This window comes from Scleropages formosus, chromosome 5 (assembly GCF_900964775.1).
Source record: "Scleropages formosus chromosome 5, fSclFor1.1, whole genome shotgun sequence".
NCBI lineage: Eukaryota > Metazoa > Chordata > Actinopteri > Osteoglossiformes > Osteoglossidae > Scleropages > Scleropages formosus.
The window spans coordinates 24,137,077-24,164,954 of record NC_041810.1 but is presented as its reverse complement, the minus strand read 5'-3'; the positions used below and the strand labels follow the sequence as shown (position 1 = coordinate 24,164,954).

The 27,878-nt window shown below is 46.4% G+C and overlaps 1 protein-coding gene across 1 annotated transcript; it reads left to right on the top strand.

The window, feature by feature from the left end:
* The first annotated feature begins 23 nt into the window (after positions 1-23).
* LOC108942135 (polypeptide N-acetylgalactosaminyltransferase 18-like) lies at positions 24-27,878 on the top strand. The gene is made up of 11 exons (XM_029251614.1): positions 24-403; positions 16,015-16,204; positions 17,015-17,181; positions 19,537-19,720; positions 20,734-20,931; positions 21,363-21,477; positions 21,677-21,862; positions 21,978-22,115; positions 22,219-22,314; positions 25,813-25,977; positions 27,574-27,878. Exons 1-11 carry the CDS (start codon positions 169-171, stop codon positions 27,715-27,717), a joined length of 1,818 nt encoding a protein of 605 aa, XP_029107447.1. The 5' UTR covers positions 24-168; the 3' UTR covers positions 27,718-27,878.

The following is a 27,878-nucleotide window of genomic DNA, read 5'->3' as shown; positions in this document are numbered from 1 at the left end:
CGCGGTGTGTAGTGTGTGTGGAATCCGGGTTCCGGGTTCGAGTTTCGAGGTGGGCTGTGCGCTCCGCGGACCGCCGCTGCCCGGAGTGACGCTCGGCTCGTGCTGCAGGACGGAGCGCGTGTCGGCGGTCCTGGGCGGCTGGGGGCTTATGGAGGGACCGGCGTGGGGATGGCGTGCACGAGAAGAAGCAAGAGCTCCGTGTGGACGTGCGTGGTGCTGAGCGGCATCACCAACATCGCGTGCCTCCTCTACGTGGGCTGGGTGACCAACTACCTGTCCCACGTGTGGAGTCCGGCGGCTCCGGGGACGCGGCTCGAGGAGGACGGCAGCAGCCGGGCAGAGACGCTGCGAATCATGGGGAGGCTGGAGCGTCTCGAGAGCGTGGTGAAGCAGCACATCCACGGTACATACATGATCATCATCACGTGTACATATTATCATGATGACATACAGTGTGTCTGGCTTTGCTTTATGATCATCTTTGCCTCTGGGTCCATCTCGGTGAAGTTACACCTCCATTGGGGACTAAGTAAGTGCTCAATGGATCATCATGATGATGTTGGACAAGTGGATCCTTTTGTATCACGTCATTACACACTTTGTGACACTCCTGTGTCCGTGCATGTGAGGTGTGTGCAGTGCTTACATGAGCCCTCGGTCCCGTTGGTGTCTTTCACCCCGGAACCCTTTGCTGTACGTGTTCGTGGGCTCGCTCGCACGTGGACGTCCGGCCTCTGTGTCCTCCTGTCCCTTGAGCTCTTACTCTGCTGCTAAACTGTTGGTAACTTGTACTGACAAAATGTGCAGAGAGGAAATAGGAACTTGTTACATTAACGCTGCTGTTCCAACGGCTCCACAGACCAACTGTATGAGCTTAACGGATCGGGTTATCAGTCGTCTCCGGCAGCGACGTGGGTCGACGTTTCATTCCCTCTGAATGCTGAGCTTAATGGACAAAGCAAGCGTCCATCACCCTTTCCCTCACGACTGTCAAGCACCGGATAGAAGACTGGGGGGGTTAGCGGAGCGGTGGATACGCTGAGCGACTCAATTCTGAAAAGTGTCGTCAGCCTTAGCCCCTTCTGTGGGACAGCAGTAATGATGCATGCGCACACCAGGGGTCTCGGGGATGTGGGGGGTCTCCAAGTGAAGCGTGTAGGTCCATTCGCGGGGAGCTCAGGTGCTCTATTGTTGTGACACTCATTGTGTACCAGCGACAAATCCCAAATGTCTCATACTGGATACCAGCTTGGAGGCTGTGATTTGTGGCCAGCTCTGGGCTCGGGTTCGACTGGTGTCGACTCGGGAACCTGATGCCTTCTCTTGGCGTCATCTCGACGCCTGTGTCAGGGAAGTGGGCTTGTCTTCTAGCATGAACTGGGAAAGGGATGCAGTGGAAACTACAGCATGAATGATAATTGGGGGGCCTTAGAGGACTGCTCCTCCCAAATCTGTGACCACACACACACACACACACACACACACACAGCCTGCATATTCTCGCTGCTCCCATGACCTCACCGACTCCTAGTATGCCTTTGTGACACAGAAGAGCTGGGCAGATCCATAGGAAGCTGTGCAATAGGTGGTCACCAGAAGGTTTATGTGATTATGTGAGCTGGGACCACCCACACACTAAAAGTTTAATTTAAACACACTTCAACTGTACCCTGACACACACTCACTTTGAAATGCAACCATTTAGTTTGTTTTAGTATACGATACAGTATCTATTTATTGTAAAGAAATTCTTTATCTCCTTTTGTCACGTCCACGCCCACAACTCAATCGACAGCACCTGACTCCAGTTCAGCACCTACCCTTTAAAAGACACTCCAACGCCCAGACCGTTGCGGAATCTCGTCAGGGACAACTGCCCATTCTCGTGACTCTTCGTTCACAAGCATCCCTAGCTCTTCGCTCACGTCCTCCGGTTCCTGACTCTTCGCTTCGCTTCCCGACCACGTCCATGGATCCTCGTTCCTGTCCCGTTCGCCATTCGACCGACCCTTCGCTAAGTCCCCCGACCTCGCCCATGGATCTTCGCTCTGACCCTGACCGCCGATCGACCGACCCTTCGCCTGTCCTTGACACCGAAAACTCGCCTCATCCCTCGTCTCCGGACGAATGACGCTGCACTTGGGTCCAACCGTCCCAGGCCCCTATGTTTCGCGTGACACCTTTAATGTGCCAACCAGGGTATGGAAATGAGCGAAGCATGACCATATAGGGCTTTTCTCTTCAGTAAAGAGGTTTTTTATTTCAGTGCGTTTGCTGTTGCCAGGTTTTCCGGACCCTGTTCGCCCACCTGACGGCCAGCAAGCAAAGATGGTCATTTGAGCACCATGTGTGTCTGGGTGATGGGAGTGTTACTGATTAGCTGGAGACACATAGAGCTCCACTCTGCATCTCCAACCACCAAACCACATTTGAAACAAATTTTCCTTCTTGTTCATTTTTAGTGCTAGCTGTGGAACTGGTGGCTAGAAGTAAAATGATAACTTTTTTTTGTGTTTGAACTAAATGGAGTTGTTAGACATGAGCAAAGACACTTAAGGTCAGTTTGGTCCTCTGCTGCAGAAGCCTGTTTCTCTACCTGTTGTGATGCCAGTCCAGTCTACTGTTCTACGCTATCTGTGCAGTAATGATAGGGGTCTGACAATGTTTAGCACCAAAGGGGCAAAATGTGGCTGTACTGGTAGTGAATTATAACTTCAGTTCATGAACCCTCGTGCCCCACAACCACATGTCTGCTCCTCCTGCCTTTTCCACTGGTCCTGGAAAATACTTGAAATCAGGGCCTTATTTTCATGCCTCTGATTAGAATTTTTTGGGGCTATGCCATGGCTTGTGCTGTAAGATGCACCTTGGTCTTGTTGTGGGTCTTGGCATGAGGCTTCTCTTGAGTCTTTGCGGAAGTCATGCTTTTGGCCTTGGAATAGGTTGTGAGTTTCATCAGGGGAGCTTGGCATCGGCAGTATGTTGGTCTTGGTGTAGGTCATGCCATCAGTGTCGTCATGCATCTTCTGCTCTTCTCCAGGTTCAAGCGCTATGGTGTTAGTTCTGTACGTGTCGTAGGATCAGCAAAGGATCGGTATGTTTGTCCTTATTTCCACCGGCTCAGTACCAAAAATAGACGAGGTAAATATTGCACGTCTGTTGCAACCTGGAAGGCGCTATCAGACACATCGGGCATTCGTGGTGGGAGTGAGTGAGTGTGAGTGTGAGTGGGTGGGTGGGACCCTTCCTCCTCTTTAATTACACCCCTTGCTGCGTCCTGGTGCAGTTGGTACTCGGTGGTCTCCTTCCTCTCCGTGCTGTAGAAAGCTCCGGAAATAAGGGAGATGTTGATTTGGCCTCAATTTGGGAAGGGAGATGTCAGAGAGCCACCCACAGAAACGACGACGGCTGCCCGGCGCTCTTATGAAACGAAGGCTTGTGCTCTCAGAAAGCAGTCCTGAACAATCTTGTGAAACAGATGACTTCATAAAGAGACCGATGGAAGAGAGTAAACAAGAAGAGGTTCATCATGTTTAACAGCCCCCCAGTTTTCTCTAGTGATTGCCTATTTGCCCAAATGTTCAGCTCTGCTTGTCTGTAGAAGAGTGCACTTAGCAAAGGGCACAGCGAGTAGATGTTTTTGCAAAACAGGAGCTCTCTTTCCTTTTTATTACTCTTTGCTTTTGGAAGTGGAAATTTTTGATGAACGTTTGTCAGAAGCCCTCAGTATTGGCACTTTCCCTCCATTTGTTGCGCTCGTGACTCATAAGTAGGGACTGGCACCTAGCAAAGAGGACGTGACTTTCCTCCTGGGGAACGGAGGTCAACGTGTGGACCGAGAGATTCTCCTCCAAACCTTTTTTCATCATAGCTGTTCTTGACATTGTTGACGAACAGTTGGGTCTAATTCATGTACCTGCTGGTGCCTCGCATCACCTGGGCTGTAGGTTGGAATCCAGCTCAGTCTGTGGAATTTGCATGTCCACCCTGTGTTTGCGTGAGTTTCCCTCCACAGTCCACAAACAATACTACTGAATAATCATTTTACGATGCTTTGGAGAATAGCATCTACTAAACCGATAAATGTAAACCGGGAGTTGTTTTGATGCTGGTTGTGTTTCTGTAATGGTGCTGCCCTAGTTCTCTTCCTCCTCATCATCCTCCTCCTTAATCCCTTTTTATGAAAAAATAAGGCAAAGTCAGATTTTCAGTTTGGTCAACAGTCTCACTTTAAAATGTGGTTTGGGATATTTTTTTTTTTTTTTCCTCCTGCTATTCAGTGTAATTCAGTTCTCTACCTTTGGCTTTCTAATGTGAGTCCTGGGTTTAGGCTCACCTCCAGGGGAAGCCCATTGCTTTGTTATACCCTAGTGGCGGGATGGCAGTTGTGGCAAGTGTCAATGCCTCACCCAATGCTCAATGCCTGCAGCCAGCAGCATATACAGGCAGCTCACCCACCTATAGGGAGTGTTCTTCACACTGCCCGCCAGGATACGGCCACAATCTCGCACATATTGTCTGAAACCACTTGTCCCACACGAGGTCACGGGGAGCCGGAGCCTAACCCGGCAACACAGTGCGTAAGGCTGGAGGGGGAGGGGACACACCCAGGACGGGATGCCGGTCCAACCCACTGCGCCACCGTGCCCCCTGCCCCCCGGCCACCATCTCTAGTGTTTTATTGTCTCTAGTGCTACAGTGCAAATTACATGTCATCTATAGTTTCTTTTCTGTTGTATATTACATCAAGGGGGGCGTGGTGGCGCAGCGGGTTTGGCCGAGTCCTACTCTCTGGTGGATCTGGGGTTTGAGCCCTGCTTGGGGTGCCTTGCAACAGGCTGGCATCCTGTCCTGGGTGTGTCCCCTCTCCCTGTGTTGCCGGGTTAGGCTCAAGTTCGCCGCGACACTGCGTGGGACAAGCGGTTTCAGCCAGTGTGTGTATCTCTATTACATATAAATCTTTTTATTATTATTTATATTGTATATGTTTATTGTATGTTATGTATATTGTCACCAGAGCCTGGCCTGTCTATTGCACTGTCCTGTGTGTGCACTTGTCCAGACTTTGACTTTATTGATGGCAGTGCACATCCCCCCCCCCCGAGGACCTGAAATCAGAGCTGAGACTGAGCCCATGGCCCAGCAGGGTCCAATAACCATAGCCACACAGTAAAGAAAGAATGGGCCTTTTGTCCAAGAACTTCTCAAAACTCTCATAATGCTCCAAATTGTTACGGTGAGCTTTTTAAACAAGGGCAGAAGACATAAAATATATCGCGACATGCCCTGCTGTCATCATGTCCTAGTTATGTGTGAATGGATGGTGTTCATATGGTGTCACGTACATATTCATGTCCTTTTGCAACCACACGCCTCCCCAGGTACAGCAGTGCCATTGTGGCTGCCATTGTGCAACATGTTTAAACAGAAATTTACTCTCAGAATGGGGTCAGAAGAGATGCATTATTCATGGTGGGTAGAGAAAAGCTCAACTGAACACTGGCAATGGCTGGAGTCTCACCTCAGCAATGGAGGTGTTGCACTTCTATGTGAAGATCTGGATCAGTTTTACTATGAATAGCTTATAACCCCATTATTACACAGACGAATACTATGTGTCTTTTTTTCATATTTTTGCTTGTCAGAAGTGAAAGCCATTTTTTTTTTTTTAAATAAGGAAATGTCAGTATCTCCTTCAAAACACAGCTTTCTTGTAAAGGTTCGATTAAATGTGTAAAGTGGATGTGGGCTCTGTAACTCTACCATATGTGTACAAATGTTGAGCCCATGACTTCCCCTTTATACAAGCAACTTGAATATTAGTGTTTGTTCTTGTAAATCCAGCAATGCAACTGAGTATCTGCATAAGAAACATCTTTTTGTAATCTAGAATTAAATTTAAATTTAAGCAAAAAACGATAAGCAGTGAAGGCAAGTGAGCATGTGGTTGGGGGACTACAGATGGTTCGTCTGCAGGTAGGGTTTAGATGAGTAGAGGTGAAGAATGTGGAGAACAGAGAAGTTCAGTGAGCTCAGCTGGTGGAGCACTAATATGTGAGGGGGCAGAGGGCCGTGTCCACGGAGTCAGGGGCAGGGTGGTGGGCTTCACCCTTCGTGCTGTGGTCAGTCTGCCCAATGTCTAAGAACAGCTCCTCTTGTCACCTTTCCCCGAAGTGGTGATGGAAGTGTTTTACAAGCCACTTTTCTTGCTGGGAGCGTGGAAAGGATTTGGGGGCGGGCTCTGTGTCAGATGGTTAAAGGTGTTTTAGAATGTGGGTTTGAACCCGACTCAGTCTGTGTGAGGTTTGTATGTTCTCCCTATGTCTGTGTGGATTTTTTTTCTGGGTGCTCCTGTTTCCTCCCACAGTTCAGGTGGGCTGATGAAAATTGTCTGGTGTGTGTGTCTGTATGAGACTGACTTGAGACGAAATGGCATCCTGTTCACGGTGTACCGCTCTCAGCCCTCAGCCTTGCGCCCAGTGCTTCTGGGGACCCTGACCAGGACGAGCTGTTAATAAAACTGGATATATGAATTTGCTGTGTAATTCAAACATATTTGTATGCATTATTGAAGTTATGTTTGAGCTCTCCATACGTGTACTAAGATGCTCTGCTTAAGGACTTGGAAACATAGAGGAGCGGGCAAGGAAGGGCGTTTTGGCTCCAGGTCTTGTCCGGTTGTTCCTCTGCGATTCTCGGGCTGGTTGTGCGCAGGAGGAGCGACCCCGAGCGGCTCCCCGAAATTCCTCCGGTGACATAGAGAAGCTTCAGCGCAGTCGGCGCTTTTCCCCTCCTGCCAGAGGCTTTGGCGGATCAGTCGCAGTGGCCCCGCCGATCGATCCGATCCGGAGCGAGAGGCCACGAGGAGCACTTTTCAAAGAGCGGCCGCGGGATTGGTGACCTCATTGTGTCAGGAGCTGGCACCGGTGAGCGGGGACGGCCTGCGGCGGGCCTCTCTGCGTGGCAGCTGTGGTATCAGGACCCGGCGGGGCCGCAGATGGGAGCGGTGCCTCCTGTGAAATGACTGACTTGTCATTCGTGTCCGTTCCGTCGGGCGAAGACGTCCTACGCTGCTCGTTAGCATGCGGAACACAGCTGTCAGACATCACGGCGTTGTTCTGCTGTCACTGGGAAGAGTGTCAGTCACTTCCTGGAGCTGAGGGGAGAAAACGAGCAGAGCTGCCCTTGTAGAGGGTGCATGTGACCCCGGGCAACTGCCCGAGATTCCCTGTGCTCGCCTGGTGTGTAACTGTTCACATGTGAACTGGAGAGGACTAGCTGATCACGGTGCGGGTCTGAGAAGTGTCTGCTGTAGGCTTCCGCATGCCCTCCCTTCACCTCATACTACGGTACTTTCAAATGAAATGTCATCTTTGATTCAAAATGTCCTGCAGTTTCTTTTTCTTGGACAGATGCTAGTCACTGAGATTTAAACTAGAAAAAAAAATACTGTAAACTATTTACTTCATAGTGTCTGATTATTTCTATGTATTATTCACTTAGCAGACACTTGTGACTTTTCAATCCAAAGAGGACGATGCTGACCACCATCACACTGCCTGCTGTCCCCAAACACAGGGAGCCATAGGTTAGGATAAGTGTCCCACCTTTTGTGCAAATCCATGAATACGTGGACCAAAAAAAAGATTAATTTAGGAATTAACTGGTGTTTTAAGAAGATAAGCATCACATTCATGCCCACAACCCAGTCGACAGCACCTGACTAACTGCTCACCCTTTAAAAGACCCTCCTCAGCGCCCATACCTTTGCGGAATCTCATCAGGGACAACTACCTTCCTTCGTGACGCCCCGTTCAGACGCATCCCTACTTCTCAGTTCTCGGTCTCCGGTTTTCAACCTTTCGCTTTGTTTCCCGACCACGTCCACGGATCTTCGTTACATCGCCGACCGCTGCTCGGCCGATCCCTCGCTTCGTCCCCTGCCCACGCCCGTGGATCTTCGCTCCGTCTCCGACCGCCGATCGGCCAACCCTTCGCCTGTCCCCGACACCGAGAACTTGCCTGATCCCTTGACTCCAGACGAACGGCTCTGCACTTGGGTCCAGCCGTCCTGGTTTCCTCGGTTCCGCGTGACAGTAAGACTCCTGAGCTACAGGAAATGATAGATTTTCATGTCTGTCACCTCCTCCGTTTTTGGTTCTGCTGTCGAGTGTACCCAAGTTAACTGTCAACACAAACAGTGAAATTTTCCTATATTTGAGAGCTCCTTGGCAACACGCAGATTTTTGACTGGTATTTTTAGCTAGGATTATGGATAATGTGATAATTTGTAAAATTTTCCAACTTTAAAGAAACATTGTGTACTTTTTTCTCCACATATATAGTTCTAGTACACATGTAATGTCTGTCATATTGTCAATTTATTTTTTTCGTTAAGCCACCGTTACGACTATCCTGTTGATGGCAAACCAAACAAAGTAAAACTATTTGTGCCGACGGGCAGGGGTTGAAATGTCTTAAGTGACATGTAACATAAGCCACAGTTTATTTTAAAGTAAACTGTAAGTGGCACAACATAATTAATCATATTTGTACAATAGATGGCAGTACAAATTATTACCCACAATCCTCTATACTTCCTGCATTGTTGGTCACCGATGTGTGAAAGTTTTGCCCAAGTTTTCCACCAGGTGACGACAGCTGCATCTTAACTCATCACGTAGGAAATAGTACTAAAGCGTTTATCAATTTTACTGCTATAAAACAGAAATAGAACAACAACAACTATCAAAGCAAAACAAATTTACATATAAGTGCAAAGACAAATGTTCATTAAAATATGATGGTAAAATGGTAACTGTAGGTTAAAAAAAAATCCATGACTAGTGCTGATCAGGCTAAAAATAAAGGAGAACAGGGAGAAGTACATCGAATATAAGAAGAAGAATGGTGAGTACCAAATGAAGAGCAGGCAGAAAAAGAAAGAGAACTAAGTCTCCAAAAGCATCAACGCTAGCTCAACCGGGAGTGAAACCAAGAAGAAACAAGGAAGCGACTAGTGAAGTGACCTGCATTAAAGAAAGAGGCAAGAATACGGCCCCAGTTATGACAAAGCCATTGGCAGGTGCACAGGCCTTGGGCAAAGCACCTCTTGTGCTCGATGGGCTCCACGGGCCGCATTGGCATCAACTCTTCCAAAAGACCTTTGATGTTGGCAATGAAGAACCAAACTTCAGTCGCAGTCAGTGAGTAGGACAGAGGCTTCTGAGACCCTAGGAAAGCATGTAGTCCTCTGTCTCTTCTCATCTTAGCTCTCAAACTGCCAAACTTGTGCATCCTTAACTATATCATCAGTGACTTGGCAGCTGCTGTTAGCCATTATTTAACTGGTGAATGTCAGGTGTTAATGAATTTTAACTCTGCTGCTTCATTTAAAGCCTTTAGAATCACTAGAGCTTTCAAATTTGCTTCAATCTGCTGGGCTGAGTTTGGTGAATTTACTCACTGGGGACAGATGATAGCCTTGTGGTCGGAGCTTCTGCTGTTGGAACCACAGGTTGCAGATTCAAATCCCACCTTTAGCTGTAATATCCAGCTCCGGTAAAATGATTTAGCTATTTAAATGGGTAAATAATTGTAAGCAGCTTAACACTCTAAGTTGCTTGCAGGCACTATTGAAAAGTGAATATTTGTTTTTTTTTCATGCTAAACGTGAGCAGAAATAGCAGTGTGTCATGAGGGTGAGGATTTCTGAGCACGCCTGGTCAGCAATCAGGGGAAATTGCAATCCTCTTCCATCCATTAAGCTTCATTAACTTGTCCTTTGTGTTGGAAAAGATCCTGGCTGAGCAGTCTTTAGTTGGGGGAAGTGCTGGCAGTTAGCAGGTTGACAGAATAATAGATACACCATTTCAAGGAGTGTATCTGTATGAAATTACTGAGAAGGAGGAGGCTGCTCTTTAAACTTCATAAGTGTCTAAGTTCTTGAAATGCTCTCATATATAATTCATGAACTGTGTTCAGGGGCGTATTAGACTGTTCTTCACGAAACAAACCGAAATGTATGTTGCTCACTGTGCACCACAGTTGTCTGTCTATCTATCTATCTATCTCGTGTTTCTACGTTAAAGGCAATTCCCTTGTAAAATAGAAAAAGTTATAAATTTTGTCAGTGAAACTGTCTGTGTTGAGGTTTTCATCCTCAAACAAATGAGATTCAATTTTTGTTCCTAATCATTAAGTTTTAGACAAAAAAATACATTTTCTTTTTGTTTCGATGTCAGAAATAAACCACAAATGTCGCCTCCCAAATTTGTCCAATGGCAAGAGCCAGCTGAAGTGTTCCAGGTCCTCCCACATTTTCCTATGCTGTAGTTATTTTGGTGAGTACTTCTGCACAGAGTTCAACTCCCGAGTTTTAAGTCTTCAACATCTTTTCAAGGGTTTAAGCCTTTAAAGACTAGGGATCCTCTTTGGTTGGGCAAGTGCTGTTGTCTGCTGTTTGCCATCATTCTGGAAAAAACGTTTACAGAAGCCGAGCAGAGCCGTGTCCGATTCGGTACGGGGCACGATGTCTGTGCTGGATGCATAGTCTCCCCTTCAGACCTCCAGGACAGCCTTGTCGACATTCTACTCTCCTTTGTGTGCATGCATGAGGCAGCTATGCGGAGTCCGTAAGGACTGGAGAACTGCCTCCATAACTACATACCCGTCAGCTCCATTGTCTCCTAACGGAGATGTGGGAATAAGGGCATCATTCACCCGTATACACAATGGTCTTCAAAGCCAGCCTGTAATGCAAGTAAATTGTACAAAATGATATCATTAAAAAATGATTTATTTCAGCCAGTTTCTGCTTTATGCAGTGTCTGGTGCTGGAAAATTAGCTGTAAATGGGCAGTTGTCTTCTGTCCAAATGATTCACCATCTAGGCAGGTAATTTGGCCAGTCAGGAGTGGAAGACATCTGGTGGTTCACTTTCAGATTTGATACATAAAAGCTTTTGGATTTTTTTTGCTGCTGTTGCGGATTTCAGATGAACCTCACTGGCACTAGAGCTCCCCTAGCCAACACAGCACACCTTGAAACTTCTCATGGCCAAAATGAATGGCTGCTGAAGTCATTCCTATTTCCACCTTCGGTGCCGTAGAGCAGCAGAGGCTCATGCAACTCATGCCGGCCTTGTACCTACAAAAAAACAAAGGCGCATTGAGCGCTACCTCCATCCATACCATTAGCATTAACGCTGTCTTAAACATATACACCGATCATGGCCGCATCATGCGACCTTCTGCAGGTAGTTCCTCTTGTAGTTCACGGTGGCTGTCACGCCCCCCTCGGCGCAACAAGGATCACCTGTGGCGGATCAGGGGACGGGCGCATGCAGACGCGGAACCTTGTTTCAGCCTTGCTCTTCGCGTGTGCTCATTGCCTTACCTACCTTCCTCGTTCCGCTCATTCCCTTCCCCGTTCTCCCGTCTCTTCTCCTGATTTCACGGATTCCACGATCTCCTGCTTGTTTCTCGGATTACGGCTTTTGGACTTCCCCTTTGGTTTCGTTTGTACATCGGCGACCCATGGCTTGTTTTTTACTGCGGTTTTTTGCATTCGCCCGTTAAACTCCGACGCTCTGCACTCGGGTCCGACGGCTTCCTTCCGGCGTGCCGACATAACAGAGGCAACTGAATCTCAGGCTCAATTCAGATTGAAGTCCAACCTCACAGTCCCACGCTTTATTCCGAGCCTGGGGTCTTGCACTACTCCCTCTGCTGCAGTGATCCACAACGGTGGAAAGGGCAACATCAGGTGGCGCAGTTATTCAAGAGTTGAACTTGTGACTACAAAGTTGCCCACTGTGCATTGGAAGAACATGCTTTTCCTGGATTAGCTGAGACCTGTTGAAAGTGCCAATTTGTATAAAATGGCAGAATTGTGCTGCTACTAAGACGAGTTTGCAATGGGAAATATGCTAATGAAAAGTGAGGTTAGCATGACGGCCAGCTTCTCACAGCCCACCCCCACCCCTGCCTCTAGCTGAGAGAATCAGCAAAAGCATTGAAGCAGCTTGTCTGAAGTCTTTGAAAGAAACCTAAGGGGAAGTTGTGCTGGGAGTTGAGGGCTCCTGGGGCGAGGTGGTTGTCTTACGTTTGGTAATGGAAGTATAGTTTGTTTTATGTTAAATGTTCTCCATTCCCCAAGTGGTTTGTCAATGAAGCCTTATTTTGAGGATTAGACCTCCTGTCTAAGGTCTTTATTTTATCCATGCGGCTGCCCTTGCCCCAAAACCAGCCACACGAAAAATGTTTCTGGACAGAGCCATAAGGCAGTCAGGTGGAAATGTTTACAGAACCCTGAGTGTAAGTCTCTGACACAGGTCTCCTAGTCTTTTTCATCTCCCAGTATGGTATTTCACAAACCCAACATGTTAATCTGTTAAAGGTTGTGTAGTCTGGGTTCACTCCTCATTTCTCCATCAAAGAAGCCAAAACCTGACAATGTCATACCAACGCAGTGCGAATGTCGATGAATGACCCTTGTCTACTGGAAGGCCTATATTTAAAGTGCATATTTCTGTGCTTAGAAACTGGTTTTGGTCAAGACCAGATTCCACCTGCAGCAAAGTCCTGTAAATTGTAGCTCTTTATGCCACGGGAAATAATGAAAGATTACTGGTGAATAAATTACCATCTTAAGCAAGGTAAGACCTCTTTCTGGTGTTGTGCTTTGTGTCCTATCACAGCTGCTGGCCTGAACAAATTGTTGCCTAAACACCACCATAAGGTACAAACTGCGGGAGCCTGAAGAACTGTGATCTCTTTGAGCGCTCAGCTCCTCGGCTCAGGTAGTTGTTTTAAAATTTTTTTTTAGGAATTGCAAAGGTGTTTCTCCTTTTGCATTTAGCAGATGCTTTTCTGCAAAGTGACTTGCAATGAATGCTCTGTAGTATTTTAGTTGACACCCTTGTATCCAAGGTGGCTTACTTTAGAGACACTACCTACAGTCAATCACTCATCTATACACAAGGGCACTGTAACACATTCTTGCTGTCTCTCGCTCTCTCTCTCTTTCTCACACACACACTATATTGAGGTCACAAATTCAACTGAAACACGCATCTTTGTACAGCGGAAAGAGGCCGGAACAGCAACAGGACAATTCCTGTGACTTTGCGGTTCAGAGCTCTCTCGCCCTTCGCTCTTTCTCCATTTGAGGTCATCTTGAGTTCCACTCCACGGTCCAGCAGAAGCTATTCAATACAGCCAGGAGCCTTGAGAAAATCCAGATTTCCTCCTTCAAAAACAGAACACTTGGTTAAATTCCAGCCTCATGCAAATCCTTCTGGGGAACACTCTGCCTGTGTGGGTGGACTGCTTGGGCTCCTTCAGGAGAATTTCTTTTTTTTTCCGCTCATGCACCTTTTCTAATGTGGCAGGTTCACAACCATACTAGTTTTTCCTTGCTTCTTTGTGTTGGAGAGCAATAAACCCAGACTAACTCTGATGGGTTTTCATTACAGTGACTGAACATTTTAGATGCTAATTTGTTGTGTTAAACAGCCCAGATTGTTTTTTTTTTTTTTTTTTTTTCTTCTCTTCCGTTTGTCTGTCCCGAAATCCAAGATTTCTGCTTGAGTGTTTTTTCCACATATAAACATAAATGACAAGCTGATGAACCCTGATGAAGCCTATTGCAAAATATAACTTGCGAAGGTCACAATCCCTGCAGTTTTGCATGGTATTTGGGGGGGGGGGAAACTGGTCCTTATTTCTGCCCAAATACTCCTAAAAGAAGAACATAAATGTAGCTTGTGGACTAACCTTGAGTTGAATAAAATTTAAAGTCTTTAGTGGTGGTAAATAATTGCTCTGTGGCTCTGATTATGATCGCTTCTATCAGGGCCCGTTGTAGTACTCTAGAATTAATGTACCTTGTCCAGATGTTCCGCACCGTTGTAGGCTGAGCAATTGAAGATTTCCATGGAATTGTTCCATTGTATTGTGTGGGGTGTGGTGGTGCAGCGGGTTTGGCCTGTACCTCCTCTCTGGTGGTTCTGGGGTTCGAGTCCTGCTTGGGGTGCCTTGTGATGGACTGGCGTCCCATCCGGGGTGTGCCTCCAGCCTTGCGCCTTGCGTTGCTGGGTTAGCTTCCGGCTCGCTGCGACCCCACTCGGCACAAGTGGTTTCAGACAGATTGTATTGTCTCACATTGTCCAGCTGCAGAGCATGTTGAACGTCTGAGTTTGAGGTGTTTAGCCAGTACTTTGGGTCTGCAGAATGGGATGTTGCTAATCACGTGAGCTGATCCATATTTACCTAGGGCTAAACTTATTCTGCAGGTCATGGTTAGCCTGATGCTTTCAGTTGCTCTTTAATTTATTAGTGTTCCGTAAAACAGAAAACGAGCTGTAAATCAAACGAAGGGAGAACGCAGAGCTAAAATTGCAAGTCTGGATTGTCTGTACAATATTTTGTTGAGAGTAAAGAAATGGTTCCGATGATGAGGGGGCAAGAACTTATTTTCTGTCCTTAAGTTCCAAACGACAAACTCTTTGGAGGACTTTCTGCATGGCAGCAGTCTATTAAACCGGACATCAAGATAGCACAGATTGAGTCTCGGCTAGAGTCAGAGATTAGGATTTGGAACATGATTCCTGGAATAAAAGACTGTGGTCACATGCTGAATACAGACAGCATCTGACATGTGGAACATAACTGGTTTTCTCTCTGGGGCTCATAATTTCACTGACAGTTCATTAACCCCTTGCTCCACCTTTCTCTTATGTCTCTTTGTAAATGTGGTGGTGCTTCCTTGGTACCTAGTGGGTTAGGGTTTGGGGTGGCTAAGCGCGCTTGCGACCCAAATGTTTTAGGGTCACGTCCCAGGCAAGGTCATGCTACTTCGCTTCTGTTGGGTTTAGTAATTGTGTGAAAGCTGTGCAAGTTACTTGCATGAAAAGCAAACCATTTGAGTAGTAACAGTTCCACTGACCCTCCCTCTCAGAGGGATTAATGTACAGGTTCACGTTACACGTGTCTAATAACTTTACCCATAATTTCTCTTGCTTAGTGGCCAAGATAGAAATTACCTGAGACTGCAATCACTCATGAGAAGTCTTCCTTATTGCATCTACTTAGTTTTTTCCTTTTTAAATAAAAATAATGACACTTATCTGTGCATAGCACTTGGGACCCATCCACTTAGCAGATGCTTTTCTCCAAAGCAACTTCCAATGAACTCTATGTAGTGTTATCAGCCCACACTCCTTAGTCACCAAGGTGACTTACACTGCTTACAATGGGTCACTTCTCCATACATCAGTGGACACACTCTCTCTGTCACTCACACACTATGGCTGAACCTGAACAGCATGTCTTTGGACTGTGGGAGGAAACCAGAGCACCCAGAGGAAACCCACACAGACACAGAGAGAACATGCAAACTCCACACAGACTGAGCATGGATTGAACCCACGTTCTCTCACACCACCCAGGCCCCGTGAGACAGCAGCGCTACTCGCTGTGCCACCCCAAGTGCTGGCACAAAGGCTGTAGTGACATACGTCACATTCGTCACTAGAGTCAGAGAGCAGCTCTGCAGTATAAAATGGGTCATAGTTTACAAGTCTCATGTGGCTGCTCCCAAAGCTCTCTGCCAGCGTCCTATACGATCTCTCCCTTTTGCATCTTTGCCCCTGCTTTATGCCCCTTGGGGCATTACCCTGCTCAGCGTGGTACCGACTTGCTCTGTATCCATGCAGGATGGCACTTCGGAACGTGGTCTCGGCTCGGTCAAGACATAAAGTGGCAGATGGGGTTCAGTGGTGTAAATGAGTATGTGGTTAGACTGTTGAGAAAAAGGACCTCAGCATTTCCACGTCAAACATTTCTCTGCTTGTTATACACAACACTGAGTGTTCTCACAGAGGGGTTCTGGGAAATGGCACAGGGCTGAGTGGAGGCAAGGCTGTCCTTAAGATCTCTCTCTTTCTCTCTCTCTCTCTTTCTCTATGGCAGCTTTTTTGACAATCTGTGGTCGCACTGTTGTTGTCTACAGAGACTCCCCAGAGGCCGGACGAGGGAATCAACGTTTTCTCTGACTCGTCCCTGTTTGCTCGCTGGGGCCAGGATCTCGGCCCGGAGGGTAGGCTTGCGGCAATGAAGCAGTTCCGGTACTATGGCTACAACGGCTACCTCAGCGACCGCCTCGCTCTGGACAGGCCCATTCCAGACTTCAGACCTGATGGGTAACCCCAAACACACCACGCCTACTGGACCTTCCGCTTTAACACCCTGCAAGAATAGCTAAGAAGTTGTCTAATATGAAGGTAGCGCCCATAAGTGTCCATCCCTAACCAAAAGCCTCATGTCCAGTGCAGGGTCATAGTGGTCCAGAATTTTCTCGCACATGCTAGTCACTTGTCCAATGCAGGTCCGAAGTCTATCCCAGCAGCACAGAGTGTGAGACAGAGTATACCCTGGATGGGACACCGGTTGCTCATAGGGTATCGATGTTTAGACATTAGATGCAGAATAAAAGAGCAAACAAGTACTTCAGTTTGAAAGCTCAACTGTATCCTTTGCAGATCTGCTTTCTGCTTTTTGGCAGCTGGCTAATTGCCAGCACAGCCTCTATTTAATGTTGCTGTTGCACTTTGAGCACTCAGGGGAACAACATTTTAAACCTAGCTTTCCTCACACGGTAGAGCTTCCGTCCGAATGAAGTCACTCACCTCATCTAGCGCAGGTTTACAGTGCTCATCCTGGTGACCTCCTCCGTACGCTGTTTCCGTTCCTTCTTGGCTGCTCATCAATTATGCTTGATTGACCTGCTCACTGGGTGCATCATTCTAATATTAAACCAAATGCATGAGTTCAGGGCTTCCTATCGCTGTGCCATGAGCGGCAGGTGGTGTTCGTCGTGTATTTCGCTCAATCCGGAGCAGAATAACGTGGAATTATTAAGAGCTCGAAGATAAAGATCACCAGGCACAGCACAGAAAACCAATAATCGACTGAGAATTGGCTGTCTATCACTTTGTTCTCTGGTCCTCCAGGTGCAGGAACCTTTCGTATCCCGGCAGTCTCCCGCAACTCAGCATTGTTTTCATCTTCGTCAACGAAGCCCTGTCGGTAGTCCTACGCTCCATTCTTTCGGCCATCAACAGGACACCCCGGCACCTGCTCAAGGAGATCATCCTGGTGGACGACAATAGCAGTAATGGTGATGTGCCCCCCCCCCGATACCAGTTGCCTGGATGTGGAACGCCAATGTGGAATTCCAAACTGTAGTGTAAATGAGAAAGACACTGGTATAAACATACGAGCACGACGTATAAGAAAAGCACAGCAAGGGGATCGTGAGCAGTGCAGCGTTACCCCGAGCAATCGTTCCCACTCAGAAGGCTGTTTTATAACACGTCGATATCTATTACAATGGAAATAGGGGTAGCTGGTAGTGTAGAGGTTAGAGCTGCTGCTGTTGGACCGCAGGTTTGAGTCCCCACCTGTAGCTGCCGTACCCTTAAGGTTCTAGTTACTAACCCTAAACTGGTTCAGTAAAATTGAAAAGCTACATGAGTGCCATTTTGGACTTTTTGAATTGTTCAAATCTGTCTTTGTTTTGCATTTTCTAACCCCGAGGGCCCTTTTTTAGTCTTCCCAATCTCTTTATAGCTACTTCCACTCGAAATATTTTTTTGTGAACATTGTGTCAACTTACAGAATATAGCTAAGCAGAACACACACAATTTTATTTTTCTGCTTCCCCTAATAACTGCAGTTAGTTAAATGCTTAAACTAATTGTTTGACTCGCATGATGCATTGGATGTCAAGCATTTGTAAAACTAAATAAGAATAAAAGTGAAGTATTAGTTATCGGCACAAATAATAACACAAAAACTTGGTCATGTATCCATAGGAATTAAATCAGAGGTTCAAAATCTGGGTGTTATTTTTTTCTTTGATGTAAGTTTCTTTTTTTTTTTCCTGGTGTTAATGTCACAATCTGCTTTTTAGCATCTTATAAATGATAAAGGTCTTAAGACCTTTTTATTACTGTGATGCTAACAAGTTGACCAATGACAAATTGTTACCAGTTTGTCAAGAAGCCTTGATAAATGTAGTGCTCTGTATGCTGGTCTCCCAGAGAAGTTGATTGATGAACCACAGCGGGTGCAGAATGTGGCAGCTGGAGTCTCTACTAAAACAAAAAGAACTTGTATAACATCTACTTGCTAAATTACATTGGTTACTTACACGCTTTGGTATCCATTTATAAATTATGTGGCCAATTGAAAAAGCCTTAAATGGTACCACCTTCGAGTGCAAAGTTATTGCATATGCCTGAAGTTGCACATGTGGTGATTGGAAAGGCAGCTTCCTGTTACTGTGCATTAGAGAGGCAGGTTCCGTTGATGCCTTTAAAAAGAAAAATACATTAAAACATCTTATTTGTAATGTTTACGACAATGCGTTTTCTCTATTTATAAAGAGAGCTGCAAAATTTGTGTAAAAGACGCTATATATGTGAAGTCACAATGTCAGACACAGGGTGTCATCTTCAACCCAGCTCTTTGTATTCTTAGCAGCCAAGAGTTCACAGATGCACGGGGTAACTTTACCTGTGTCTCTATGGAGCTGACACTTGAAAGCCACCTTCATCCATACTCAACTGTAGAGGGTATGTGCAGAGACCAGATGAGACTTGGAAAGAGAGTGAGTTCAGCTCATCTCCTCCAGTGAGAGACTGTAGTGGGAACTTTCTGGAGACACAAGGGGTGTTTCAAGAGGTGTTTGACATACAGGTTTATCAAACTGAAGAACATTTGTGAATGAAAGAATCCTCACTTAGAAAGGTATGAAAAGAGTAAAAACTTCTCGCATTTCTCTTGAATGGTCAGTTATAATTCCTCCATTCCAATTATCCTCTTGATGACATCCAGCTTCATGTCGTCAACTGTGACTACAACATGGCGATCATATTTATTGAGGTTTTTGATGACAGTCACGGTGCTCTATGTTAAATGATTAGACATAGAGTACCTTGAAGACCAGAGTCTGCTATAACTTGGCTGCTGTGCTCACTCAAATAATGGCCAACCTTAAGTTTGCACTTCCGTGCTGACGTTACCATCCATTTTCTACGCCGCGCTGCTCCGGTGAAACTGGAGTGCAGGGATGCAGTGAAGTAGCAGTAATGAGAAATTATTTTAGGATGGCTTGGAAGTCATGTTAAGAAAACTTTTTAGGATTCCTTATGGAAGCCATCAAACCTGGTGGGGAAAGGAAGACGCAGACGTGCCCTTTCTAGTAGCAGCTGTGTAGTTAGAGCACTGGAGTGTGAGCATAACTGGCAAACTTCTGCAGGCCTTTGGGGAGTAAAGTGGGATTTAAGACGCCACCGGAGGGCGAGTGCCAGCGTCATCGTGTTCCACGGATGATGCTGAAAAGTGAAGTTTGCTGATCTTGAGGCTTTACCTGGTCTCTGTGGTGAGAAGCTCTCGTGCTCATGGGATTGGACAGCTTGACTCTTCAATCCTCCCTGTGTTCTCAACTCCTGTCCTCCTGTCACCACAGAGGAGCTAAAGAGGAAGCTGCAGGACTTTGTGGAGGAAACCAACAGCCAGAGGCCAGGCCTCATCAAGGTGATACGTCACGCCCGACAGGAAGGGCTGATCCGCTCACGGGTGAGCGGCTGGCGGGCCTCCACGGCCCCTGTGGTGGCACTGTTCGATGCCCACGTAGAGTTCAACACAGACTGGTGAGTTACAAGACCATCTACGATCTTCACCGTGCTGACTGTCTGCGGGAAGAGTGTGGAAGGGTGGATATGTCATCTCCTACCACCCTCATTTGTGAAGGAGCGGATCATTGCCACCAATATTTATACCTCCCTTTTCTTAAGCTCAGCAGCACTACCAAAATCAGTTCCACTTTAATGTCACTATGTGACAAGTGAACATCAGCATTACGACTTTGTGGTACAAAAAAGGCCAAAAAAGGAACAGAGGTTCTAATAAATACCTTCAGTGACTCTGATGTCCATACATTTTGCAGGATAAATGATATATCCTACATGAGATCTTAACTGCAATTGTAGGGGTTTATTTTTCATCCATTACCATCTAGCTTTTATTTGAATGCCATAAGACTGCCACCTACTCTGCAGTCTTGCTCACGGTTCGACTCGGGACACGGTGAGCTCTCGGCACGGAGCTCACCCCATATTAATCCCATCATGGCCTGCAACATGTGTCAACTGCCGGAAAACAGACTCAGGTTTATTTACATGCCAGCGATCAATAATCTCTGTAGATTTCCAGACAGATGCTTTGTTCTCTACCAGATTTAATCTGCTTTTTGTTATCACAGTAAAGGCTCAAAATACCATGTGCTGAATGCTAAATGTGATTTTTTTAATTTATTTATTTATTTATTTTTTTTTTTTTTAAGTCCAATGGTTTCACTTTCAAAGTGGTATTCACACCATTCTCAGTTTAAACACATTTTGAAACTTAATATTGTTGTAATGTTATTAGAGTTGTGGTGAATTCAAACCTTACTATCACTAAAAGTTTAAAAAACAATACATTTCGTAATTGTTTGTTGCTAGAAGTGTGTGATATAATCCAGGCCGGCCATCTGAATGTAATTTTACAGCATTCGCGCATAGTTTTGCGTACGTTTTTTAAAAAGCTGTAGTTTTTGATTTTATCTTTAGCCCTCACAGAGCATAAGAGAGAGCATGTCTCTGTCATCCCGTGGCCTTTTCAGGGCAGAACCCATCCTGCTGAGAATTAAAGACGACCGGACCCGCATCGTTTCCCCGTCATTTGATAACATCAAGTATGACACGTTCGAGGTTGAGGAATACCCGCTGTCCGCTCAGGGTTTCGACTGGGAGCTGTGGTGTCGATACCTGAACCCACCCAAGTCCTGGTGGAACCTGTCCAACAATACGGCTCCGATCCGGTACCGGGCCTTGTGTTTGCAGCGTGTGTCCAGAACCAGCGCTGTTTTTCATCCTCACAATCCCATCCAGTTGCTCGCACATTGTTCTGCATAGCTCACAAATGGAAGATTTGCTCCATTCAGTGTCTTGTAGAAAATATTTCTGGTCTCTTCACTGGTTTTTAATTAATTCTTTTTTATACTGAATTCAGGATAAAGTGTCAGTGAAGAAGTTGTGAAAGACTAAGCATCAGAATTCAGATAAGATTACCTATGAGCTTACTTAGACTGCGCTTTTAGAAGCAAGGAAGGCAGGAGATTTGGTTCCGACTCCTGTAAAGTAGATGATAACGGTACTATGGAAAAATCTAGAACATCAAAGCAGTAGAAACTGTACGCTTTACCAATGATTTCCTTAGTCCGTCCTGGTTTTTATACCTTTCCTTCCACAGAAGCCCGGCTTTGATTGGTTGCTTTGTGGTGGACAGGCACTACTTTGAAGAAATTGGCCTCCTGGATGAAGGGATGGAGGTTTATGGAGGTGAAAATGTGGAACTGAGCATCAGAGTGAGTTCTGTACTAGTACAGCAACACACGCCTCCCGGGTCACCCCTCGCAAGCCCTTTAAACATCCCACAGCTGTACACCGAGCGTGAACTGATTGTGTCCTGTCAGTTAGAACTTTATATCGTAGATTTTGTATATGAATGAAGCGTATTTGTGACAATGATGAAAAGGACCTTCCTTGTACTTTGCGCAATACCAGGTGTGGCAGTGTGGGGGCAGTATTGAGGTTCTGCCCTGTGCTCGGATCGCCCATATTGAGCGAGCCCACAAACCCTACACAGAGGAGCTGACCACCCATGTGCGTAGGAACGCTCTGAGAGTGGCAGAAGTGTGGATGGACGAGTTCAGGGATCACGTGTATATGGCCTGGAACATTCCACGGGAGGTGAGCTCCCACAAGTGGGTCACTGGCTAATCTACCCACTTGACCTGTTCCCTTAACCCTCTACTTCTACGCACTTCCTCTGTGACATATGGATTTTACTTCCGTGTGGCTGCAGGACTCGGGGATTGACATCGGAGATGTCTCTGAGAGGAAGGCTCTGCGGAGGGAGCTGCAGTGTAAAACGTTTCGTTGGTACTTGACACACATCTACCCAGAGATGAGAATGTACACCAACACCGTGGCCTATGGAGTGGTGAGCATCTGCTTCAGCTATGAGTGCCGTGATGCACATAGACAGAGACGTTCTTTCTTTGATTTCTCTGTCCGCCGTAACTCTTTTGCCACTTTACTTGTAGCTGAAGAACTCTCTTTGGAGGGACATGTGCCTGGACCAGGGGCCGGATGCAGACAACGTACCTATTCTGTACACGTGTCATGGGATGACACCCCAGGTCAGTTGCCTTCGCAGTTTAACACTTCAACAAGTGTGGCGTAGTTGAGTTTCACCAGGTGTTCGCTTTGCTAAGCGTATTTCAGCTGTTCCACTTGTTCCGCAACATCCGCTTCTTCCGCTTTTATCCACAATGACTTATTTGGTTCATTTATATGCCTGGATAGTTTTACTGCAGCAGCTCATGCTTAGTACCTTCACCACGGGTGCTACACCGGTAGCAGGGGACGTGCATTGAGCAGGCAACCTTCCGACTACAAGCCCGTAACCTTAACCGCTGTGCTGGTGGCCGCCCCGGGCGTGGCCGCTCTCCTGAGCACAAACAGCAATCGGGCTTCTCTTCTGGGGACTCTTTCACTCTCTCTCTTGTTGGAGGACAAGGTCAGAGGAGCTGAGTGCAGTTAAAGGGGATTAGCGCTTCCCTTTGTGGTTCACATGGCCCTGCAGGGCTGCAAATCAGTGTGTTTGTGGGATTTGCTAGCTGCATTATAATTTTAATGGGTTCGGAGGTGACCTGACTCTCAGTGTGGTAAATATGAGAACTCGCGGCGTAGTACTTGGAGACGCGTCTCATGAAAAACAACAAAAACGGAGCCGTTTAACCGTCAGGCACTTTTAAGTGACTCGGTGGTCTTTGGAAGTCTCTGCCAGACCTTGGAACCGTAGTTTGACCGCACTGCAGCTCCTCATCCCCTCTGTGGTGTTTCTGCCGTCACGCATGTCCCCACCACCCTCCAGTACCCAGGACCCTCCTCGCAGATATAAGAAAAGGATACTTTGTGGGAAATGCAGAGTTTCAGAAAGAGAAGCAAATTTAAACTGCGCATTATTTTTCCGGTGCCCTACAGACAGATGCTCCGAATACACACATGCACATGCGCACACACAGTTTGATGGGGTGCTCTGCTCTTAGGACTGAGTGCCAGCTGTTTTGCCCTATCCGCTATTTTCCACGGAGAGGTTAATTTTCTCTCGCTGCACTGCTGCTACTTGGTTGCTGTCACGCGGAACACAGGGAGCCGAGACGGCTGAACCCAAGTGCAGCGTCGTTCGTTAGACGCTGAGGGAAGAGGCAAGGTCTCAAAACCAGGGACAGGCTAAGGGTCGGTCGATCGGCGAACGGGACGAGAACGAAGCAAGGAGTCACAAAAAAAAAACGGAGATCGTGGACAGAGCAAGAGTGTAGTATCGCGAGGAAGGGCGGTTGTCCCAAACGAGATTCCGCAACGGTACGGGAGCTGAAGAGGGTCTTTATAGGGTGAGCGATTACTCGTGAGCTAATGCGGAGTTAGGTGTTGTTGCTTGTGTTGTGGGCGTGGACGTGACAGTTGCTTATAATGACTTCAGTGTTGAAAACATGGCGATAGAAAGAAAAAAACCATATGGACAGAGAGAGGAGTGCAAACGGAGGGATGGGGAGACATGAATGGGGGGAGAGAGGTGGAAAGAGAAGTGAAAACGGGCATGGAGGGATGTGGAGAGGGAAGGGGTCATTTTTCAAGTTAAAGATTGTTGTTGGAGAACCTGCAGGAATTTATCACTCTCAGGAGCACCGTTCACACTTCTTCTGTGCGTTTCCCATTTACGTTGTTCCGAAAAGATGCAGGCTTACATCATATTACATCATAAACCTTTCAAGCTTATCTGTAGCAGGTCTTGAAAACATCAGCTGTCTTCACCGAACTGAGCAGAAGTTGTTCTTTACTGTTGGGTGCTGAGAGCGACGGCGAAAACGCACTCGGCGTTCTGTGCGATGTGATCCATGCGGTAGCTCGAATTGTCCTTCGTATGCGTGCGTTCCATCCGGAGTTTTTTTACAGTGGCGTTGCGGTCCATGATGCAGCTGTAACTCCAGCAAAGATCCTGGAGGCTTCACTAGTGGCTTTAGCCTTTGTTGCTCTGCAGGTCTATCTGTGACCCGCACTGGGAGTTTGACCCCATCCATCCGTGCATCCATTATTAGTGAGCGCTTGGCTCGGTGGGGCCTATTCCAGATTCCAGAATGCCAGTCCGTTACAGGGAAAGCACACATACTCTTTTACTTACACACATTCCCTCGCTGTGTCAAGGTGGTGGTATTCCGGAACCTATTCCAGAATCACTGGGTGCAAGGCTGGGGGTGGATACATCCCGGATGGGACACCAGATCATTGCAGGGTAGCTACACACACACGCTCACACACTCTCTCTCTCTCTCTCTCTCTCTCTCTCTCTCTCTCTCTCTCTCTCTCTCTCTCTCTCTCTCTCTCTCTCTCTCACTCACTACTGACCATTAGAGTAACCAATTCACCTGAAACGCATTGCTTTGGAATGTGGGAGGAAACCAGAGCACATGGAAAAAACCCGTGAGAACACGGGATGAACGTGCAAAGTACACAGAGGCTGTCGGATTCAAACCCACATCTGAATCTACAGCCCAGCGAGGGACAAGTGTAACCAGCCAGCTGAACAGCATAACCCGCCAGTCTTTGAGAAAATGGCTGAATTTTAATTCCATTCTTCTGGACTCAGTGCTTCTTCCAAAGCATACCCCCCCCCCGCCACCCGTCTTGACTCATTCTGATAAAAAATGTCAACCACAAAAATAGAGAGGTGTTGTTTCGTGCATCCGTATAACTAACTGCATTCATTTGTGACTGCGGGAAATGTGCAGTGCATCAGCGTGCGCCCGCTTCCACGAGGAACTCCCAGCAGAGGCATTATCCTAATGAAGGGCTTAGTTTGTGCAGAAGGTGATATTTCTTGTGAGTTCTTTCTCTTGTCCTTGCAGAAGCTCTAAATGAATCTCCTGTGCGATGAAAAGGACTTAATCATTTCTCCCGATCTTGGTGAACAGCCACCTTATTTCTCTCCTGTTATGGTTTTTTCATACACGCTCGTCACACGGCACCGCTTTACACAGCTCTCAGACGGCTCACGGTCTGTTTCTTCTGCTCTTTGCCCTGTATTCACTGTTATGCGAGCAGCACGCGCCGTTCACTTTCATTAGGCTGAAACGGCCGAAATGCGGGGATCACCTAAATGTACAATATATATAATAAACCAGTGAAACTAAAGTGTTTCATTGGCCTGTGTCATTTTCAATATTAAGTTTTTTTTTTTTTTTTTAAATTAAGTTTCCATTGGAATTTTCCCATTCAGCTACAGATTTCCATGTTACCTCCATATTATTCATGATGACAATGTGTTGAGGAGGGGGTGCGTTGGCACGGTGGGTTTGACTGGGTCGTGCTCTCCGGTGGGTCTGGGGTTTGAGTCCCGCTTGGGGTGCCTTGCGACGGACCGGCATCCCATCCTGGGTGTGTTCCCTCCCCCTCCAGCCTTGCGCCCTGTGTTGCCGGGTTAGGCTTTGGCTCCCCGCGACCCCGAATGGGACAGGCGGTTCAGGCAATGTGTGTGTGTGTGTGTGTGTGTGTGTGTGTGAGACAATGTGTTGTCAGCTTTCAGACACATCATCAGTGACACAGACTGACATGAGATCTATGTTGTGTGGTTACAGAATGTGTACTACACCAGAACCCAGCAGCTGCACATGGGGGTCCTGAGCCCTACCATAGATGATGATGACAACAAATGCCTGGTGGATGTCAACGGCAAGCCGAGACTCATCGAGTGTAACTATGCTCAGGCCAAACGGATGAAGCTTTTTTGGACCTTCACTCAGGTGAGGGTTTCCTCAAACCATGTATAAGCATAAGATCAAAAAAATCCCAAATATGGACTATATATAAAGGTTCTGGAAACTTTGTCCTTGTGAATCTCAGAGACTTACTGAGTAATTAAACTCATTTCCAAATATCATAGTCATTTTATTTTTTGCAGTTCTACAGATTTATTCCAATGAGCTCGTTAAAACATTCGAGAGAGCTAAAAAAGTGTCACGTCTAAGTGGACTTTATTGCCTTGGATTACCAGTGATGAAACTGTGGTTCATGACTCGTATGATCATTTCTGCCTATGTTCTTTGTGTTTCTTGTATATCATAAAACGGCACTGGTGAAAACCATTGTTTTTTCTTAACATGAAAAACTGTCTTTGGAAATCCAACTTGCTCATATTTTTAGAATTTTTTTAAGAGCCCCAGATGTTATTAGAAAACATATCCTCAGCAGGAAATGAGCAGTTAAATTCAATTTATTTTTATAGAATACTCTATTCTCACATGGTGACACAGCGCTGAACAAAGGATTAGTGGCATAATATAAATAAATGGTTGGCTATACATTAAATTATTTCAATAACTGTAATTATTAAAGCTGTGAGTATGCCTACTGGCCACAGAGGAAAGGAACAAAAAAACTCCTAACAGTAAAGCAAGGGTAAAAAAAAAAAAAAACCTCTGGGGGTCCAAATGTCAGTGCCTGCCCACCCCTCCTGGATATTCTAGATTAAAAAACACTTAAGTCAGTTTACAGTTATTGGTAACATTTTAGATAATGACTTGATGTCCCAGTTCACACAGGCATATCTTGTCCACCATGGCATGGAGTCATCGGCTTTCATCCGCATGGAGTGCTGGTACTCTGGCCGGCCTTCTCGGCCATCGCTCAACGGGAAAGAGAGGTTTAGTAACTGATGGCATCATGAGATTAGAGAATTTCATGCAGAATGAAAAACAACTCAGCAAACAGGAATCACGTTGGTCGTGGACTCACCAGAGTGAACATATAACTCTTAAACCTTCATTAAAAGGCTGAGACAGATGGAGCAGTCCTGACAATAACTAGAAGACTGCTCAAGTGTAGGGGCTATATACCTAAAGTTACACCCTCTTATTGAGATTTTACTGATCGCAGGTACCTTAAGGTAACCTACATCCAATGAACAAAGACTATGTTCTGAAACATAAGAATCAATAATCTCACTGAGGTACGCCGGAGCAATGCCGTTTACTGCCTTATAGGACAAAAGAAGATTGTATGATCAGCTCTAAACTTAAATCACTGCATTGGCTTCCAGGTGTTGGTGTTACATCGTTGTACTTCCTTATTCATGTAACAGTTCTGGCAGCAGAATTCTGTATTAACTGCAACCTGCATACAGTCAAGTAAGGACAACCCGATAACAGAGCGCTTACAATAGTCCAGCCTACTTGAAATAAACCAGGAGGTTGAGTCACAGGTCCAGAGGAGAATGTGGAGGCTGGGTCATGGGCAGACCCGTTGCGTTGCTCTTTGTCACTGCAGACATTACCCCATTACAGTGATCTTCCTGCACCCACTGCTGTGACAGGGCTGCCAATGTACCTTCTTTCCATCAGGGAGGCTCCATCCAGAACAAGAAGTCAAAACGATGCCTTGAGCTGATGGAGAAAAGGGATGGTGAGCTTGGGTACCGGCTAACCCTGCAGAACTGCTCTGGACAAAGCTGGACCATCACCAACTACATGTTGGGCACATCATGAGAAGGTCCCTCAGCACCCATCACTGGACCAGCAGAAACAGTGGAAGTTTTTCTTAAGACCTTTAAATGCTCTGGTGGTTTTTTTCTGACGTATCGCATAATTCAAGTCAATTTATTTTTATAGAGCGCTCTTCTCACGCAGTGACATAGAGCACTTGAACA

Coding starts and splice junctions, on each gene's coding strand:
- LOC108942135 (XM_029251614.1), top strand. CDS start 169: ATGGCGTGCACGAGAAGAAGCAAGAGCTCCGTGTGGACGTGCGTGGTG. Junction 21,478..21,676: donor ATGTGGAACTGAGCATCAGA/GTGAGTTCTGTA, acceptor GCGCAATACCAG/GTGTGGCAGTGTGGGGGCAG. Junction 21,863..21,977: donor CCTGGAACATTCCACGGGAG/GTGAGCTCCCAC, acceptor GTGTGGCTGCAG/GACTCGGGGATTGACATCGG.